The sequence below is a fragment of the Gallinula chloropus genome (genome assembly GCF_964237585.1).
Source record: "Gallinula chloropus genome assembly, chromosome: 1".
In the NCBI taxonomy this organism is placed as follows: domain Eukaryota; kingdom Metazoa; phylum Chordata; class Aves; order Gruiformes; family Rallidae; genus Gallinula; species Gallinula chloropus.
Window position 1 is genome coordinate 11,265,480 of NC_140085.1, and position 18,661 is coordinate 11,284,140.

The 18,661-nt window shown below is 36.6% G+C and overlaps 1 protein-coding gene across 5 annotated transcripts in view; it reads left to right on the forward strand.

The window, feature by feature from the left end:
• Positions 1–18,661, forward strand: part of CACNA2D1 (calcium voltage-gated channel auxiliary subunit alpha2delta 1) — a 410,029-nt gene that overhangs the window by 321,706 nt on the left and 69,662 nt on the right. For all 5 annotated transcript variants that reach the window (XM_084263178.1, XM_084263177.1, XM_084263180.1 and 2 more), the window contains exons 11-12: positions 7,326–7,484; positions 12,422–12,526. In XM_084263178.1, coding sequence (XP_084119304.1) covers positions 7,326–7,484; positions 12,422–12,526 — 264 coding nt within the window. The remainder of the gene's footprint in view (positions 1–7,325; positions 7,485–12,421; positions 12,527–18,661) is intronic.

Consider the following 18,661-nt stretch of genomic DNA (forward strand, 5'->3'; position numbering starts at 1 on the left):
AGCTCTGTGTGCATTTTGAAGTTTAAGTGACAAGCTCTTATGAGAATTCGTGCTTTAAGAATTTGTGCCCTATTTGACCTTGTGGTTTAAATGGCCTATAGGAAAATAACTGATACGAAGTTAAAGGGTGAATTTGAGGACTTGGAGTTGGTTGCACAAAGGGAAGAGGGAAAGCATGGTGGTCTTGCAGTGGGGAATTGAGATTAAAGGTTCTAGCCTTGTCTTTGCCTTGGATTTACTGTTTTTCTTCTCTCTTTCTTTGCTTTTTTCACCAATAAAATGAGAACAGTTCTGAGGTGTTTTCACGAGGAGTCCGAGGCGCTCCTTGATGTTTGAGGTGTGTGTGATGCTAAAGTGTGGATGTCCCTGGGAGTTACATGTTATATGTTACTTGCTAAAGCTTGTCATCTGGAGAGAGATTGGCTGGTGTCTGCAAAAGGCAGATTTATCAAAAAATTCCCCAATAGACCAGCCAGTTTGTATCTGTTCAGCAGGTAATAACCGAAGGAAGTTTTAGAGGAAAAAGAAATCCCACATGTTTTTGATCTCATTTATTTTGTTTGGTGCTTTTCCCCAGACTGCTGGATAGCTTTGATCTTTCTACTTATCTGTCTCAAATGTTTTCCAGTCCCTGTGTAACCCACTTCTGAATATTGATCATTTCTTCATTTTGCAGCTCTTTCCGTGAAGATCCGTCCCCCAACCCTCCCCACTTCTTTTGTCTTACACCTGTCTGTAGGGTCTCTTATTACTTTTTTGATCTGCCAACATATCCACAGAGTGCTTAGAGTGGAAACAGATCCTGGAAATAAATTGACATCCCTGTTCAGAGTTTCATGTTAAATTGAATCAACTTATCTTTCAAGTAATTGTGTTCCCCTATATAAGGCCAAAGATTATACTGGTGGTTCGAGGTTAACTAGTTGAAGTTCTGTTCACATGGGCATGTACCAGTAGGACATAGGGTAATGGTTTTAAGCTAGAAAAGGGTAAATTTAAGTTTGATATTAGGAATAAATTCTTCAATATGAGAGTGTCAGATCACTGGAACAGGTTACCCAGAGAGTTGGAGGAGTCCCCGTCCCTGAAGATATTCAAAATCAGGCTTGATGGGACTCTGAGTGACCTGAAGATGTCCCTGCTTACTGCAGGGAAGTTGGACTAGATGGCCTTTAAAGGTCCCTTCCAACTTAACACATTCTATGATTCTGTGATAAGCCTTTTAACACTCTTAGTGTTCCAGTAACCAGCTTGGATATTTCTGCCTAAACCTGTGAATAGAAGGTCACATTTCCTGAGGATAATTCTGGGAGATTCATAGAATCATAGAATCATAGAATGGTCTGGGTTGGAAGGGACCCCAAGGATCATAGAGCTCCAACCCCCCTGCCACAGGCAGGGACACCAACCTCCAGGCCTGGATCTACACAAGGCTGCCCAGGGCCCCATCCAACCTGGTCTTGAACACCTCCGGGGACGGGGCATCCACCACCTCTCTGGGCAGCCTGTTCCAGCACCTCACCACTCTTTCTGTAAAAAACTTCCCCCTAATATCTAATCTAAACCTTCCCTCCTTTAGCTTTAGTCCATTCCCCCTTGTCCTGCCATTATCTGCTCTTTTAAAAAGTCGAATCCCCTCCTGCCTATAAGCTCCCTTCAGGTACTGGAAGGCTGCAATGAGGTCCCCCCGCAGCCTTCTCTTCTCCAGGCTGAACAAGCCCAGTTCCCTCAGCCTCTCTTTGTAGGGCAGGTGCTCCAGCCCTCTAATCTTCCTTGTGGCTCCTCTGAACCCTCTCCAACAGTTCCACATCCTTCTTGTATTGCGGGCCCCAGATCTGGACACAGTACTCCAGATGGGGCCTCACGAGGGCAGAGTAGAGAGGGACAATCACCTCCCTGTCCCTGCTGGCCACTCCTCTCCTGATGGAGCCCAGGATACCATTGGCCCTACGAGCTGCAAGAGCACACTGCTGGCTCATGTCAAGCTTCTCGTCCACCACAATCCCCAAGTCCTTCTCAGCAGGGCTACTCTCAAGAAGCTCTTCTCCTAGTCTGTATCTGTGTCTGGGATTCTTCCGTCCCAAGTGCAACACCTTACACTTGGCAGTGTTGAACCTCATTAGGTTCCCTCGGGCCCATCTTTCAAGCCTGTCAAGATCCCTCTGGATGGCTTCCTTTCCTTCTGGGGTGTCGACCACACCACTCAGCTTAGTGTCATCCGCAAACTTGCTGAGGGTGCACTCAATTCCATCATCGATGTCATTGATAAAGATGTTAAAGAGCACCAGTCCCAAGACAGACCCTTGGGGGACCCCGCTTGTCACCGGCCTCCACCTGGACATAGACCCATTGACCACCACCCTTTGGCTACGGTCTGTTAACCAGTTTCTTATCCAGTGGACGGTCCACCCAAAGGCAAGGGTTGTGAAAAAATATAAATAAATCAAGTAGTGAGAAATAAGCTGGCAAGAAAACACATCTAGATCCTATACCTTGCTATATAATTATAAGATGAATTTAATTACCTTAATACTACATGATACCTTAAAATAAAAATAAAAGGATATACTGTTTTCTGTGATCTCCAAGTATTTTGCTATAAGGGCATCTTATTTTAGCTTAGATAAGGAATAATCTTTTTATACAGTTGAAAAAGTAGAAACTGTCACTGGTAGTGACATACTCTATAGGTTGGCTTTAAATTTTAACAATTGAATGGTTTGCCTCCAAATGTCATCTGTTGTTTTGTAAGTGACTCACTGAGCCCTCGGCATCATAGACAAATTACATTTATTTGCTATTTACCACAATAGCATTTTTGTGACATATGTTTATCTTTACTGCAGTAATTAGGGGGAAATGCCAGTCTGATAAATACCCAGCTGACATGTTTCATGTAGATACATTGAGAGTATTTTATTCAATAAAGTATGGATTGTAATTACTTTAATTTTACACATTTGATAGGATTTGATTTTGTAAGAACATGGACTTTCTGAAGTGGCAACTTTTTTAAAAATTTTTTTTCCAGTTAAATATTAAGTGATTGAGAATATTGTTAACTGGCTATCAATAAATCAACCAAACTCAAATAAGCATTACTATGGTCCTAAGGAGACCAGTAATTGTTAAAGGCTTATTGCAAGTATTTTGGCTTTTGGTATCTCGAAGTGTGAAACATTACCATGCCAGTATTGCTTTTTCAGATAGGTGTAACTAAAAGCTGGTTCAGCTCCACTAATCCAAAGTTATGAATGGTCCCATTATTATATCACATGGTCACCAGACTAAACAGCAAAATTATTTTGGTGTTATGAAAAGCCACTTTTAAGGGCAATCTATAAACTTTTTTTGTTGCTCCAGTATTTTACTGGAGTTCAAATTAATTAAATCTAGGCCTGAATTTTGTTCCCCCTTTTGGCATTTTTGTCTGTCACATTTTAACCTTCAGTTTTGCCTTCACCTCCTAGCAAACAGGTAAACATTCATTTTGGAGGATTGCTGTTCCTTCTACTGATTCCTTTCTCTAGGACTCTTCTCATCTTCTTTGCTGACTGCCTACGTCATTATTGTTGACTGATGTATTTGATAGCAGCTGGTTCATTTATTTTCTCAATTGAATTACAGCATTTTCAGACTTTGGTTGATGTACCCTCTATTCTCCAAATGTGCTATTTCTCTCTATTTTCCATCAGCATCTGTCAATCTATAGATGCAGATATTTTGCCCTTGACCCTTTGTTCAGTTGCACCATGCACAGGTATAGTACAGTACCGTTTGCTTGGTAACTGCATAAACAGTTTGAGCCAGTATTCCTGTCAGTTTTTAAAATGTCATTTCTGTATCCATAATTACCAATCCATATGCTAGATACATGACCTTCATAGAAATAATTATCTTGATACATTTGCAGGACTGCTAGCAGGCAATTGAGATTTGCAGTTTGATGCTAGTGGCATTTCAGGGGGAAGTTCTCACTTGTCACTAAGTTTTCACTTGAACAACTAAGCCGCTATTTGCTATAATCTAAGACAAGACATGCGCTCACCATAAGGTTGAGTTTATGGTTACTTTTAAATTAGCTTTCTACATGATTTGCATATAATGTCACTGATGAAGCAGAGTAGTGTTTTCACTCCACTTTTTCAGACGAAACTGGCTTTTTTAGAGCAGAGCTACCTACCAGGCAGCATTTTTCTTCTGCTTTCCAAGTACAAGATCTGTACTGATCCCATCTCACAATCAGAATTCATTTTCAGACCATGTCTTTATAAAATTACTTAATGTCAGTAATATTCCCTTCATGGCTACAAAATTTGGTCAAGGCAAGCTGAAATAAGTGCACAGCACAATACTGTTTTCACTCCCACATGGTTAATGCATCTAATAGCAGGTGATTTATTGGTTACTTCTGTAAGAAACTTCTATAAGAAGCACCATTGAATGTGTCAGTGTTTTTCATCAAAGTTAAGTGATTAAAGTTGCGTGATCATCTCGTGGTTTTGCGAATGAGAATCACCATGTGATGTTGAGGGGAAATGGAAAAATGAATGTTCATAATTTGAGTCTGGGAAAAGAACTGTGATAAGAGGTTAAAATGGCTTTAAAATTGCACTGTGGAAATACGGGATTCAGCTGGGAGTCTCACATTTTAATCACAGCAGCATGCTGGTCCTACCACAATATTCTTTTCTACACTCATTACAAGAAGGATGTTTTGGTGCTGGAGCATGTCCAGAAAAAGGCAACAGAGCTGGTGAAGGGTCTGGAGAAGTCCATTGAGGAGTGGCTGAGGGAGCTGAGGCTTTTTAGTATCAAGAAAAGGAGGCGGGCCAGGGGAGACCTTTCTACAAGTACTTGCAAGGAAGGTGTAGAGAGATGGGGGTTGGTTTCTTCTCTCAGGTAACAAGCTGTAGAACAAGAGGAGATGGTTTCAAGTTGCACCAGGGGAGATTTAGGTTAGATATCAGGAAGTATTTCTTTACTGAAAGGGTAGTTAGGGAGGTGGTGGAGTCACCATCCCTGGAGGTATTTAAAAGGTGTGTAGATGTTGTGCTTGGGGACATTGTCTAGAGGTGGACTTGGCACCTAACCAGGGTTAGGCTGTGGTTGGACTCAGTGATCCAAGGGGTCTTTTCCAACCTAAGTGATTCTATGGTTCTATGATTCTGGGAAATATGGCATACATTAAAGGAATACTCAAACTGAAAATCTGGTTATATGCAATACAGTTCCATGTGCTGATTTATTTTGAAGGTGAAGTTTGCATTGTGACACTGGGAGAACTGGAAAATATGTTTATTTTCATTGTCTTACCCTGTTTTCATACTTCGGTAACTGTGCATAATTTAGATAGATGATACTATATTTATAGCTGTAGTATTCTATTAAAAGCTTGGTAAATAGAATATTACAAAATAATGTGGAAACACAAGTTAGAATCCAGCATAACTAATGCTCTTGTTTCAGCCAAACCCCCCACAAGTTGCACTCTGTGGCTATTTTCAAGAAAGACCTGGCAAAAATTAGGCTAAGCCTTGTGCAGAGCATGCCTTTCTCTGTCAGTCATCTCTGCCACAAGCTGTACTGTATTTGCTGTTATACATTTGCGCCTGCTAAGTTGATAGCAGAAGTCTCATTGATTAAGTGGATTTTTAATTTAAATTAATGGTAATTCATAGTTTTGTTGGTCCTAAGGGCAGGGCATGCATCTGTATGCATTTCATTCTAGGACATGGAAAAGTCTGTGTACCTCCTAAACAACCTATTAACTTGAATTATTATGCATTATTAGAAATGGTTTGATATTATAAATCCTTTCATCCTTTTAAATTCTGTTCGTTGTAAGTATCCTACAATTACAGTGCAAGTTGGTGTTTGCTGCTGATAGCAGTTCTCTCTCTGTACTTTGAGCCTGGCACTTAGTGATTTACTTTAGGCATGTAAGTAGTCTGAGCAGTTATTGAAATCTGTGACCTTATTTGCTTTATCTTCTATACGGTACTATGGAACTAATTAGCAGCATTGATACAAGGCCTGTTTTGTTGTGGGGTTTTTTTTAAGTTAAGGTTCTGCATCAGATTGACAGCATAAAATTAACATTTACATTTACTTTCGCTGAAGACCTTTAATCAGGAAGAGACATAATAATCTGGTTTCAGCTGAAAAGTAAATTAAGAGGTTTCAATTTTAGTGCCTTTACTGAGATGGAGCTTTGCATAGTTTTTTGGACATCTTATTTGTCAGTAAGAAAAAAGCTCACAGAGGAAATCTGGATAGATAAAACAGTTAAAAAATTGGCCAAGACAATGGTTTTAGTAATATTAGTTGAGTATCTTAAATGAAAATCACTCTGCTGAAGTTAAAAGGTTACTGTCATTCAAATAGCGTATGTAGATTATGTGCAGTAATATGCACTTTCATTCAAGACTGCAGTGAGAATGATACATGCTCAAGCATTTTTTAAGTCTCAGCTTTGACTTTAGAGAGCTAGATGGCTAGAGGAAGCTGAAAAGTGAAGCGTATTTCTGCACCCTTCTCTCTACCAGGATATGTATCTATATATTTGTACTTATACATGTATATATGTATATTTATTCAGAGACAAATTTTAAGGAGATCATGAAGTGATTTTTTACTTGTTCAGACATTTTTCAGATTAATTTTTTTCTACTTATGTTTCAAAAAAAATTAAGAATCTCATATAAATTAATTTTTCAGGGAGTACTTTTTATGGATATGTGGGCTAGAGAGCACAAATGAGTGCATGCTCAATATATAGATTTGTATTATTGTTAACAATAAACTCCTATTTACACCTGTACTCTAATGTGCTTCCTTTGTATCAAGAGTGTGTATTGTTTGGCATAAGGTATATGCACTAATTGATTAAGATCTGCAAGTTTTACTGTAAAACAGCAGACTAATACATGCAATATCGAAGTCACCTGAAAGTCCAATCAATATATTTAAGTGATTAAAAAAAATTAGATAAATATTTTCCCATGGTTTTTATTTCCATAACACTGTCTTTCTCAGTTTGATTCCATTATACGAGTGTGAAGCAAAATCTATGGGATTTTTTTCCACTACAGTAGAGGGTGGGTTTTGATGGTAACAAAGAGTGACGCCCCAAATATTTTTTTTTTTCAATATATTTGTTGTCCAATTTCAAAATATCAACTGGACATTCTCACTGTATTGTCAATGAAAATCCAGGTGTTAAATGCTTTCTCTTACGGATCGAAAGAATTTTAGCCTTTACTACTATAGTTTCCTAAAAAGAGAATTAACTGTCTTTAATACTATTTCTGTTTATTTTGCAGTTTAACAATAATGCTCAGAACGTCAGTTGCTTTAATCATCTTGTCCAAGCTAACGTGAGGAACAAGAAGAAGCTGAAAGAAGCTGTCTATAAAATCTCTGCTAAAGGAATTACAGACTACAAAAAAGGCTTTAGCTACGCTTTTGAACAGTTGCTAAATGTAAGTATGAAAGCCCTCTGTCTCTGCTGCAAAGTGCAGAAGGGGAACTTGAAAGTTCAGATGGCAGCTGCACACTCCTCCACTCTGTAACTAAGTGGTAGAAATGCAACCTTTTATTTAACAAGTACATTTGTCCAGGCAATATGCTCTTTTCCTTGCAGACCCCCCAGCAGCTTGCTAAGATTTTGGGTTTAGATGTGCTGTACTGTTTCTACTTCATTCGTTCAGCTAGTTTTTTGGCTGAACATGTGATGCTCAGTTGGTACATAGCTGTAGGAGTGGTTAATTTGCAGGTAATTTTAAAATGCAAGGTTCTGTGTTACAGTGGTGATATTTCAATTTTGCCACAGTATCTCCTAGCAATGTTTAGTCAACCTACAATTTCATCCTTATTACAAGTCATAAGTAGTTGAGCATGGCTGAGCAGGACAGAGGGGAGCGAATAACTTAGTTAATAAGGGAATATTAGGCACCTGAGACTATTTTTATACTTTTCTCTTGCTCATGTATCAAAAGAATAATTTCCCTAGAAATTAAATGCATTGTTTCCATGTTTTAATTACATTTTACTGTATAATTTGTACCCAAGCACTAGTTTTCTGAGAGTAACCTTTGCTTTTTACCTCAAGTGCTGGGGGTTTATTAATTTTTTTTTTAATAGTTAATGTGGTTTTATTTTTTTTCTACTTTTCATCTTCATAAAGCCTGCATATTGGATCTTCACCTTAATGGAAATTGAGCTTAAGAAATATGCAGTGTATTCTTTTTATTACTCTTTTGTTAATATAACAGTCCTGTCTCTCAGTATATATATTTTTGTTTGTTTGTTTGTTTGTTTTTTCCCCTCTAATCTGCCGTATTCTGGAATTCAGGGTGCTTTCCTGTCTTTATATATGCATTTAGGACCAGAGATGGTTGAAAATTTTCTAACCTTGTTAAATTTTGATGGGGGGAAAAAAAAAAACCGTTTCCAGGGGTGTTTTCCCAGTGGGTCACTATTTAGATTAGCAGAGGGGTTCGATGGGGAAATGATTGGGTGCCCTCTGCTGATGGTTATACAAAACTGCAAACAGTATTTTAAAGCCTATTGGACTTTTTCTGACGAGGCTGGAGTGCATTTCCCTTTTTCTACCATCTCATGCAGAGGACACCAGGAAGACACAAGAAATTTTGCCATATATGTTCTTCATAACTTTTATATTTGATTAACATTGTATATTACATTTGGTGCAGCACCAGATGCATTCTTTGTGGACAGGCAGTATTAAGAATTCCTGAATGCAGGGATAGCTTCAGAGTGAACTTCTTTGTAGGACTGAAAATCTTGCTTAAAAATATAGTTAGAGATCAGTCGCATAGAAGGACCGTCTCCCGTAACTGGAGTCAGAGGTGTAATTAGCCTTACATAATCTCTGCAAACCTGTAAATTATGGCTGGATGTCTATATCAAAAGAAATTAAGCTATTGCACTGGGTTATAAAAATACAGTCATCCTCTCCAGCTATCCATTTGGCAGGACCAGTAAAGAGCTGGTTAGCACTAGACTGTGATGACAAGACAATATAATATGCTGAGATAATACAAGCTTAAACAAATAATAAAATATGTTTTGGGATAGTTTCCAGTTATATATTTATGAATTCAAACAGTCAATTGGTTTAAGGTTCATGAAATTGGAACATTTTTTAACAGCTCAAATTTTCATAATAATGTTGTGGGTACTGTTTCTGGATGACAGCTATTTCAAACTATTATCCTGAATACCAAAGTAATATTTCATTTATACTATGAAAAACCTACTGTCTCTTGTGTTGCTAGATGGAAATAGACACTTCAATTTTTTTCTAACATACTACTTCAGTTGATTATTAATAGTCTGGATTCTGTAATTTTAATGTGGTATTTTCTATTATTTATTGTTGCGTTAGCTTGCTATTTCTTTAAAATTAATAATACTTATGCTTTAGAATTTCCAGATGTTCCCCTCCCCCAATACCATAATTACTATGATTTTTGTCAAAAACAGTATCTTGAAATCATCTCTTCTTGAGTTATTGTTGTTTTGGTTATCTTTTCCTTCCTCAGCAGCATGAAACTAGTAATGAAAAACACTTTCCTAAAGTATCACATCATGGGCTATAATCCCAACCTGCCACTGAGTAAGTTATTTTTAGGGATGTGAAACTTCTATAAAATAAAAACATGGTATAAAATGTATCATGTCTTGCTTGGTTGTTAGAAAGAAAAAAAAATCAAATATAGGCATTATCAAGTGCAAGAGAACACTAAAAATTAATATGTAGGCTCAGTTCCAACCTATATTTTTATGTGGTTTAATCTAAGAAATCGTGTTTTGTCCCGAGGAAACTGCTGTAATAGGCAACACATTCTTCTTCAGGTCTGTGATCGGAGGGCAGAGCCATCCATTAGACTGCTGAGGCAAACTGTTCAGAAAAATTGTGAAGTTACAGCATCAACTTTGCAAAATCACTCACATTCACTCCTTGAGCCAGTATCTCTCCATCTTTGTGCAAATGGGGGGGAAAAAAGAGATGTGTTGTAAAGGTAATTCTGCTGTCCCCTGCATCCCTTGTAAAGCACTGATGGATTAAGTTCATTCATCAGGATGCAAAGTTTCTATGGTTGGAACACATCGTATGATTTGACCTTATTCATATGCAGATTCTTTTTTGTTGACATGACTTTAGTGTTTAAAACATGTAGTGTAAATAAATGCCATTCCATAAGTACTGGGAGATAAAGAGGAAACACCTCATTTTTCGGATGTGGTAGAAGCATATGCTAAGTAAGCCAGTGGAAAAATCCTGATTTAGTCAGTGAAAGCAAAGACTAGCTCAAGTTCACATTTCTCATAATATCACTCATTTTTAAATGAATGTGAATGTTTTATAATATAAGCAGGCGTTTGTCCCCTTTCCTATCATCACTTTGGTTTCCCTCTGATCTTATTTTGGTCCAATTATTAAATCACTGTGAAGTAGGTGTTTCTTTAATGATCAAGTATTCAGCTCTACTTTTATTACTTTTTTAATATCAAAAAGACTTCAGCCCAAAGCAATATCTTATAGGTTATATTTTACAAGCAAAAAAAAGGTCATAAATTATTTAATTTATAATGAAACAGTGTGCTGATGAGATTAGAGAGAATTTATTGATTTCAAGGAGGTTTTTTTATTTACTCTTACATCCTCAGACTTGTATTTTTTTCAGACAATTAAATAAGCAGTTATTCCATGGATTCTGAACTAACAATACAAATCTCCTCTGAGGAGTACTTATTCATCTGTTAATATAGTGATTGCAAATAAAGTGTTTGTACTGTTGTTTTCTGAGACCATTGTAGAAATGTGGAGCTCCAATACTGAGGACTATATGATGATGTGGGCTGTCTTCTGTGTTTCAGTTTCTTTATTACAAAAGAACAAGGAAATATATCAGAGAGTAGGATGTAAACTTATGAACTGGAGAGAATCATCTCACCTCACCAGGCATGTGAGACTTAGTCACTGTTTAGTCACAAAGACTAAAGCAAAGGAGAATTAGGTACTTAGTAAGGATGACCCTATGTCTTTTCCTGACTGTATAGTAAATTCATGCAGAAATATACAGGCTTGTGGAAGGGGAATTTGAATTTATTTTATTGAACCTCTAAGTGTTTTACCCTGTAACATCTAACTACTCAGAATTACTAATGTGTCTGACTAGGACCATTGGTATGCAACACAGAGAACAAGTAACTGTAGAAATTGTGAACAGTTTGCTTAGACTAGATTCTTAACTTTTAGAGAATAAGGAAAGAAGATGAATGCCAAGGAGGAGCCTTTGGCTCCTTTCATAAGGATGCAGAATTCCTTTTCGTCTCTATTGTTCTGGCTGTGGAACAATGTTTTTATTCCTCTGCACAACACACTGTGTTCTTAATGACTTTACTAGTTACTTTGAATTAGGAGTCAGAGGGAATTCTCAATTCTCTCTCTTCCAGGTTTGCTGTTCAAATGTAATGGAACATACTCAGTTCTTCATCTCTGAGTTGTAATCTAATTAGAAAAGTAGGTGATGGAGAGGTCTTAATACTCTAGCCAGAAATATCTTGGCTACAGTATATTATAGAATCCTGATTCTAAAATATTTTTCTAAAGGTTAGCTATTAATTTCAGTGTATTACATAATAATAGCGTGAGGAAAAGTGGAAGATGGAGCCTATTTTAAGGAAAACTGGCCCCACAAAAGCAAATGCAAAAGTATTTCCAAGTTTATGAGCGTTTTAAGTGTACCTATAGGATGCCTAAATAACCTAACATATTTAAGAGGTCAGTGACATAGATTCTATGAATAGGAGTCCAATACAAAAAAAAAAAAAAAAGAAAAAAAAAGTTCAGTAATTCATTAGAGGGTAACTGTTCTCAGCTTTCTACAAGGACAGTATGGTCAAGAAAAAGTAAGGGTAAGAAAAGAGAAGTGCAGAAGTATTTAGAGGCTCTCACTGTACAAGTCGCATACAGAACTTCTGTAGAGGACTGTAAAGGAGTGTTGTGGGGTTAATGTCATGGGTATGAGCTAAAGACCTTTCCTGGTGTTGGTGGAAGTGAGGGGAACCTCCAGATCCCCACTTGCCCACCTTTGTCCAAATCTGAAATGAGTCATATATAACTCTCATGGAACAGAAGAAAACATTTGCCTTGCCTTGCCTTTCCTTTCCCCATTCCCCTTCCCTTTCCCCTTCCCTTTCTTTTATTTTTTTTGCAAATTGAATAAAAAAGGGACAATGAATGAAATCCGAAAAGACTTTGGAAGTTCTTCCATTGCCCTGTTAAAGCAGTAAGCATGTTGATATGAAAAACATCCGCTATAACAGTCATTACTCTTTACAGCCTGAAAGTAAAGAAAGCTTCTGTCTCCATTTGTATCTCCTGCAGCACAGTGTCTCAAGAGCTAACTGCAATAAGATTATTATGTTGTTTACGGATGGTGGTGAAGAAAGAGCACAAGAAATTTTCCATAAATATAATGAAGACAAAAAAGTAAGTGACATATGAAAGATTTTACTACATAAAAAAACAACAGCACAAAGAGGAACCTTTAAATATGGAAGTGAAAGCACTTTTGGTATGTGTATAAAGCACTTTTAAAAAACTGTATTTATTGAACCATGGGTACTTAAAGATTTCTCGATCTATAACCATAAAATATATTTAATATTTTACACCTCATGAATCACTGGTGGCAAGCAGTATAAGCCATAAAGAATTAAACTTCATTGGCATTTTTCTTCTGTTAGTGTAATGTCTGCATTTTCAAGTGCAAACACAGGTAGCTAGATGTTAGGAGATATATGTATGTCTCCTCACTATGAATATTTTCTATGTGCTTTTGTTGTTGATCAGGAAAAGACAAAACCCTATCTCAAGGTTAGAATCTGAATAGATTTGGACTGGAACAACCCCACGTGTTTTTCTCAGTGAGGCTAATTATATCTTTGAATGTCTTAGCTAGGAGTGGGATTGCTTTCTCTTGATGAAATGTGATCTGTGGTTCAACCAGAATTATGGGCCTGACACGAGAGTCACTGCATGAGTTGTAGTGTTCAGATTAGATTGGATTATTACTTGTGCTGGTTTTGATTTTAATTTTTGAATCTAATCAAATTTCTGGTCTGGCTTTTGCATACTCATAGATGTATGAATGCATGAAAGTGTGTGTGAGCAAGAAAGAGAAAGAGAAAGAGAGAAAGAGAAATAAATCAGCTTTGTAAATTCTCTCCTACATTTCAGTGTAAGTCATTATATTAGAAGTTTGATGACTTTCTAAATAAAAATTAAATATGAGCTGAACTCACACTACAATAATTTACATTTTCTAGTATTTTGGGATGTGCCTGTATATGGTTTTTATAGGGGTTATTTTTGTTTGGTTTGGTTTTCTTTAAAAAAAAATATTAAAATTTAGGTCACAATTTATCAGTTGGCATGGATGCTTATGTATAAGGTCATAGAAATATTTCATTGGAAATCTTCATATATTTTAATTAATCCCTTCAAAAGGAGAACTAGAAATGCAAGACACAGTTGCCATCTCAACCAGTGATTTGTTTAGTGACACTAAATGATCATTTTTTGACTGCTTTATAATAGTGTTTCACACAGAATTATGTGGTGGAGTTTAGTTAATCTTTCTGTCTGAGCTGAAAGTACTTTTTAAAATGACAATTACAAGGAAGAACTGGAATCATAGCAACTCATTATGTGACACACATGGCTGTGTTCTGAAAATATATGCAGAGATTAATCTTCAAATTTGGATTTGGTAGCTTTTATTGTGTTACAACAAAAGCATCAGCTAAAGGAAAAATGTGCAAAAAGGGGAAGATCTACGATTCATTTCTTACTATTTTCCATTTAATTTGCAAGGTTAAGAGAAAAGTATAGTAAAATAACCCATCAGTCCAAACTGGAAAACAGATATTCCATACTGAGATTTGTAGTCTTACTCACACTTCCTGATGATTGGTTTTTTTTTTTTTTTCTGTGAAGTATAAAAAATGAAATACTAGATTTACTAGTTTAAAATGTTTTTTTTTTTTTATTGTATCCTGTAATACTGTAAATTTGAACTGCTAAAGCTTGGGTTGATTTTATATATACTGTTATGGAATTTCACTTTCTTGTTCCCTCTGGTGAATGAGGGTTTGGGGGTTTTATCGTATACAACAGTTGCATAATGGTGATAATGGTCACTGTGTCGATTTCTGATTATTTAAGTATATTTTCTTATATAATTAAATGCAGCACAGATGCAATGCAAGGTAAATTTACCATACTTAGATTGACTTATGTGTATTTACAAGTTCAAGTCTTAGTAAGCACATTTTGTCACTTAATCTAACAAAGTACCAGTTTACTAGATGTGATCCCTTACTGGTTTTCTCCAGGGCAACATTTTAAATACAAGAAATGCTAAGAGAGTTTATTCAGGTAGAGTTGAAGAACCATTTGCTTTCCCTTTACAGTTTTTAATCACCAACAGTCCTTATGGTGTTGAAGGGAAATTTATGGTTGAAAAAAACAGGGCCCATCAGATGACATGACTAAGTGCTCTTTTAGCAGGGCCCTCAGTGCAACTTTCAAGTAAAGACATGGAAGAATACAATAAACAATTGGAACCTGCTAATAGCGCAGGCTAGAATCTAGAGGTTAGAAAATTGTCCTATTCGATTAGCAGGTTTAATCTGTTTGAAATAGCATACAGATATATTTAAAATCATCTTGTGCCTTAAAAAATCATTTTAGTATGAATATGAGGGTGGTTATAAAACTGAAAAACCCCAATTTTGAGGAGGAGCATTCCTAGTCGGAAGTGGAAAATCAGAGTTGAGTTTCACCTTTGCACGCCTGTTTCCCTTTATAAAGCCAGACTTTTTTGTCACAGATTGTAACTACATGCTGTGCCTGGTATTTAAAAACTGGCATGTTTACCTTTACAGTGACATTTGGGGCATTCATATTAAATGTGTGAAATATCACACACATGTTAAATTTCAGTAATGGAGGTGGTAAATTTTCATTTTATTTGCACTAGTATTACAGATGGCTTCACTGAAGATAGCAATATAAATGTAATTGAAATGAAGACCCAGTAGGTGTTCTCCATCCTGAATTCAGGTTAAAAATAGAAAACTAAGTGCAGCTCTTTGGGCAGATTGTGCATTCTGAAATCTGTGTTTTGAAGGACTGCTCAATTTATGTGACTAGGAAAAGACCTCATGCATTTTCAGTTGTATGAAGTTTCCTAGACCCAGCTTATGGTTTCCCTCCTACCTATGTGGGTCAGATCAACCCATCTGACCCTAACAAGCCTCTACCATGATAGGAAATTTCAAACCTCATTTTGTGTTGATTTTTCTGACAGTATCATTTGAGAGGAAATGCTATGCGAGAAGTTTTTCAACAACTCAATTTCATTAAAAATATCTGTATGTGGTGGACACAGAATGCTACATTAAGAGACTTCCCATGTGAGGAGGATCCACCATGCTGTAACGCCGCTAGGAAGCTTACAACTGGCAGTGACTTCCACATGGGACACATTCAGCATGTCAATAAAATGAAATATTTATGAGAAAGGACTTGCAAAATTTTCTTCTAAAAAAAATATCTCCTACTGTTATTGTCAAAGGAGGGAATCATTTTCATCTACAAATGACCATTGAAAAAGCCCATGACAGTGGCACATGGGTTAGCCACGGGATTCTCATCAGGTGTCAGACCAAAAGAATGTAACATCCTAGGGTTACCTACAGAGCCCAAACAAAAACCAGCGTCCTCCCAACAGTTGTTGCATTTCTGAATGTGTGATAGACTTGTGACACAGGATATGACATAAAGTAATTAAATAAGGGTTGAGCCAAGCTAAATTCTGGTTTCTATCTGAATGGCATTTGACATATGATAGATAAAATTTAAGCCATTTTTTAAGATTTCTGGGCTGTAGATTGTTCTTCAGCTTTCTCTGCATCAGCCTTCTGTGATCTTTAGACAACCAGACGCTAAGACATTTCTCATTTCTCCTGATAGTTCCCCTGTGCTGTGGATTTTCTTGGAGTGATGGTACAGGAAATCCCATGTAGAAGAAATCTTCAGCTAGATGGTTAAACTGGCTCTGTGCCTCCTTCCCTAATCATTTCTGTCTTAAGAGTGTGTCATCTTCCAGCTGTTAATTTTAATTTATTGTATCTACTGTGACATGCACAACTGGTAAAACTAAAATATTCTGGGTGAAACTTGGGTCAGTACTTACAAATTCCACAACCCATTCATTTTTGTTTCAAAGTAAAAGTAGAAACTACGTTACTAGAGTGTTCACCAAAGAAATGTCTTATTCTTAAGCAAGTTATCTATTTTTTGTGTCTTTTTTGGCTCCACCTATTAATGAAGGGCTTGCAAAATATCCACTGTCACAACTTCTGGGTTTCTAGCATAGATTAATGTCACTGCTTTCATGAGTTCGAATATTCAGCAGTCTTCCTCCTGTGAGACTCATTATCCAAATCTGCGTCAGTAATAGTCATTATGCAATACTAAGCTATTTAAGGTAATAAGTGTGTAAATCCATGCAATAACACTTTTCTCCCAGTTTCTGCCCAGTATAATAAGCACACATTTTCCCCATAAATCTTAGTTTTGAATCACAGGCACTGGATTATGTGAGAAGCCATTATATCCCACTAGGAATCAGAATACAGTGATTTTTAGGATACTCCTTTTCAAAAATATCTGTATATTGTCTTTTCAGCAATCACGTCCTAAACTGACAAACCTCTACCCTGTGTCCATGACCTGATAATGATGTTGGATTACAGCAGTCTGTCACAGCCTTTCTCACAGTCTTTCACTGACCCTTTTACCTGTAGACTATATAGTATCATCACATCTAAGGTTTTTCTTAAGGGCTTGAATAAGAAAGTTACCTCCATTATATTTCTCCCTTTTTCACTTACTTTGCCATTCAATCATCACATCCCTTGTGCTGTTCCAGATGTATTCACCTACTTCTTGGGTGATATTGCTGCAAACTTAGGAGGGGCAGCATAAAGTGCAGCAGGGCAGAGGAGTGTTTACATTAGGAAAATCTTCATGCAGAAGAGCTTTTTCAAGCATATGTCCACATATACATATATGTGTTGATACTATTTCTCTTTAGGCTGCTGTTTCATTACAAGCATGAATCTGTCTGGGTTACCACGTGGCATTTTTGTCTCCTGTGCAAGATAAAAATCCACATGGCGGTGTTGAGAACTGCAGAAAGCTAATGAAAGTTTTAATATAGCTTTGTTGAAAAGTAACCTTATCGGTCATATTAGAATCACATGTATCTATTACATAAAACCCAAATGGCAGCTTATTTCCTTCAAACTTGGCATAAAAGGGGCTATTTGATACTTCTGTTTTTGTTGATCTTCAATTCCAAACCACTACATTAATAGTGATTGATTCAGGGTATCACATAGAGGTTGTTGATGCAGATGGCATAAAATGATTAATCAAGGTAACAAGGATAGGATATCACTTAATATAGAAAGCACATTATGTTTGTTTTGGGATGAAAGCAAGAGAATCAGACTGCATTTTACTTATTTATGCAAACAAAATGTTACATATGGCATTGCTGCTTGAGGTTAGACATCAGAAGGTTTGTCCTGTCTAATTGTCCCCATGCATCAACCATGCATTCATTCAGATGATGTTGAGGCTACACAAAATGCCATGTGTGTTGACTGTATCCTTCTGTAATTCAAGAATTGGAGATCTGAGACCTTCTGTAATGAGCGATTTAATACCTAGGCTGATGATATTTATGTAATCTCTTCTTTAAAGTAGCCAATTCCACAGGTTCCTTGTGTATTTACATTTTTCTGTTTCAACACCTACGTGTTCAGAAAATTTTCCCTACACTTCCATTAGCAAAATAAGCTAAGAGGGTTAATTTTTGTTTTTCTTCTCATTTTGAATTCATTGCAGAGAACAATTAATTCTCATCATAATTTACTCTTACATTTTAGGAAACCATTTTTATGTTTTTCACCCTCATCCAACTGTTCTTTTCCATTTTTGTCTTTCAAATATTTCAAATTCTCATAAACTATACCTTAATTTCTTTTAATTCACTAATATTAACCATATTGTTTTTAGTGACATGCTTTGAAACATTTAGAGAAACTTAAGCGGTGTCAGGGGAACCGAATATTTTCTATGCTTTTTTTTTTTTCATGCACCACTAAGGTGGTGAGTGCATCTTAGAAATACCTTGCTTTTTTGGAACTCCATTATATTATTGAACTGTGTTTCTTTTTTGCTTTGCTCGGAATCTTTCCCCCCCACCCCCCCCAACTGCTGCTTTTTACAGGTAACCTTCAATTTCAGTTTCTGTGTTTGATTTTTAATCTTACATTGCATTAGGCAGTTATTTCTTGTATGTGAAATTTATAGCTCTCCAAGAATTTCCATGTTTCTTGTAGTCCTTTATTCTTTAGATTATCAACAGTCAGCTGGCTAGTTCCCTGAGTTTGCTGAAATCTGTCTCTTTATCCTTCTTTTACCATTCTCATACCGACCTTTCCTTGAAATAAAAATAACTTCCTGATCTGAATTCTTCTAGATTTT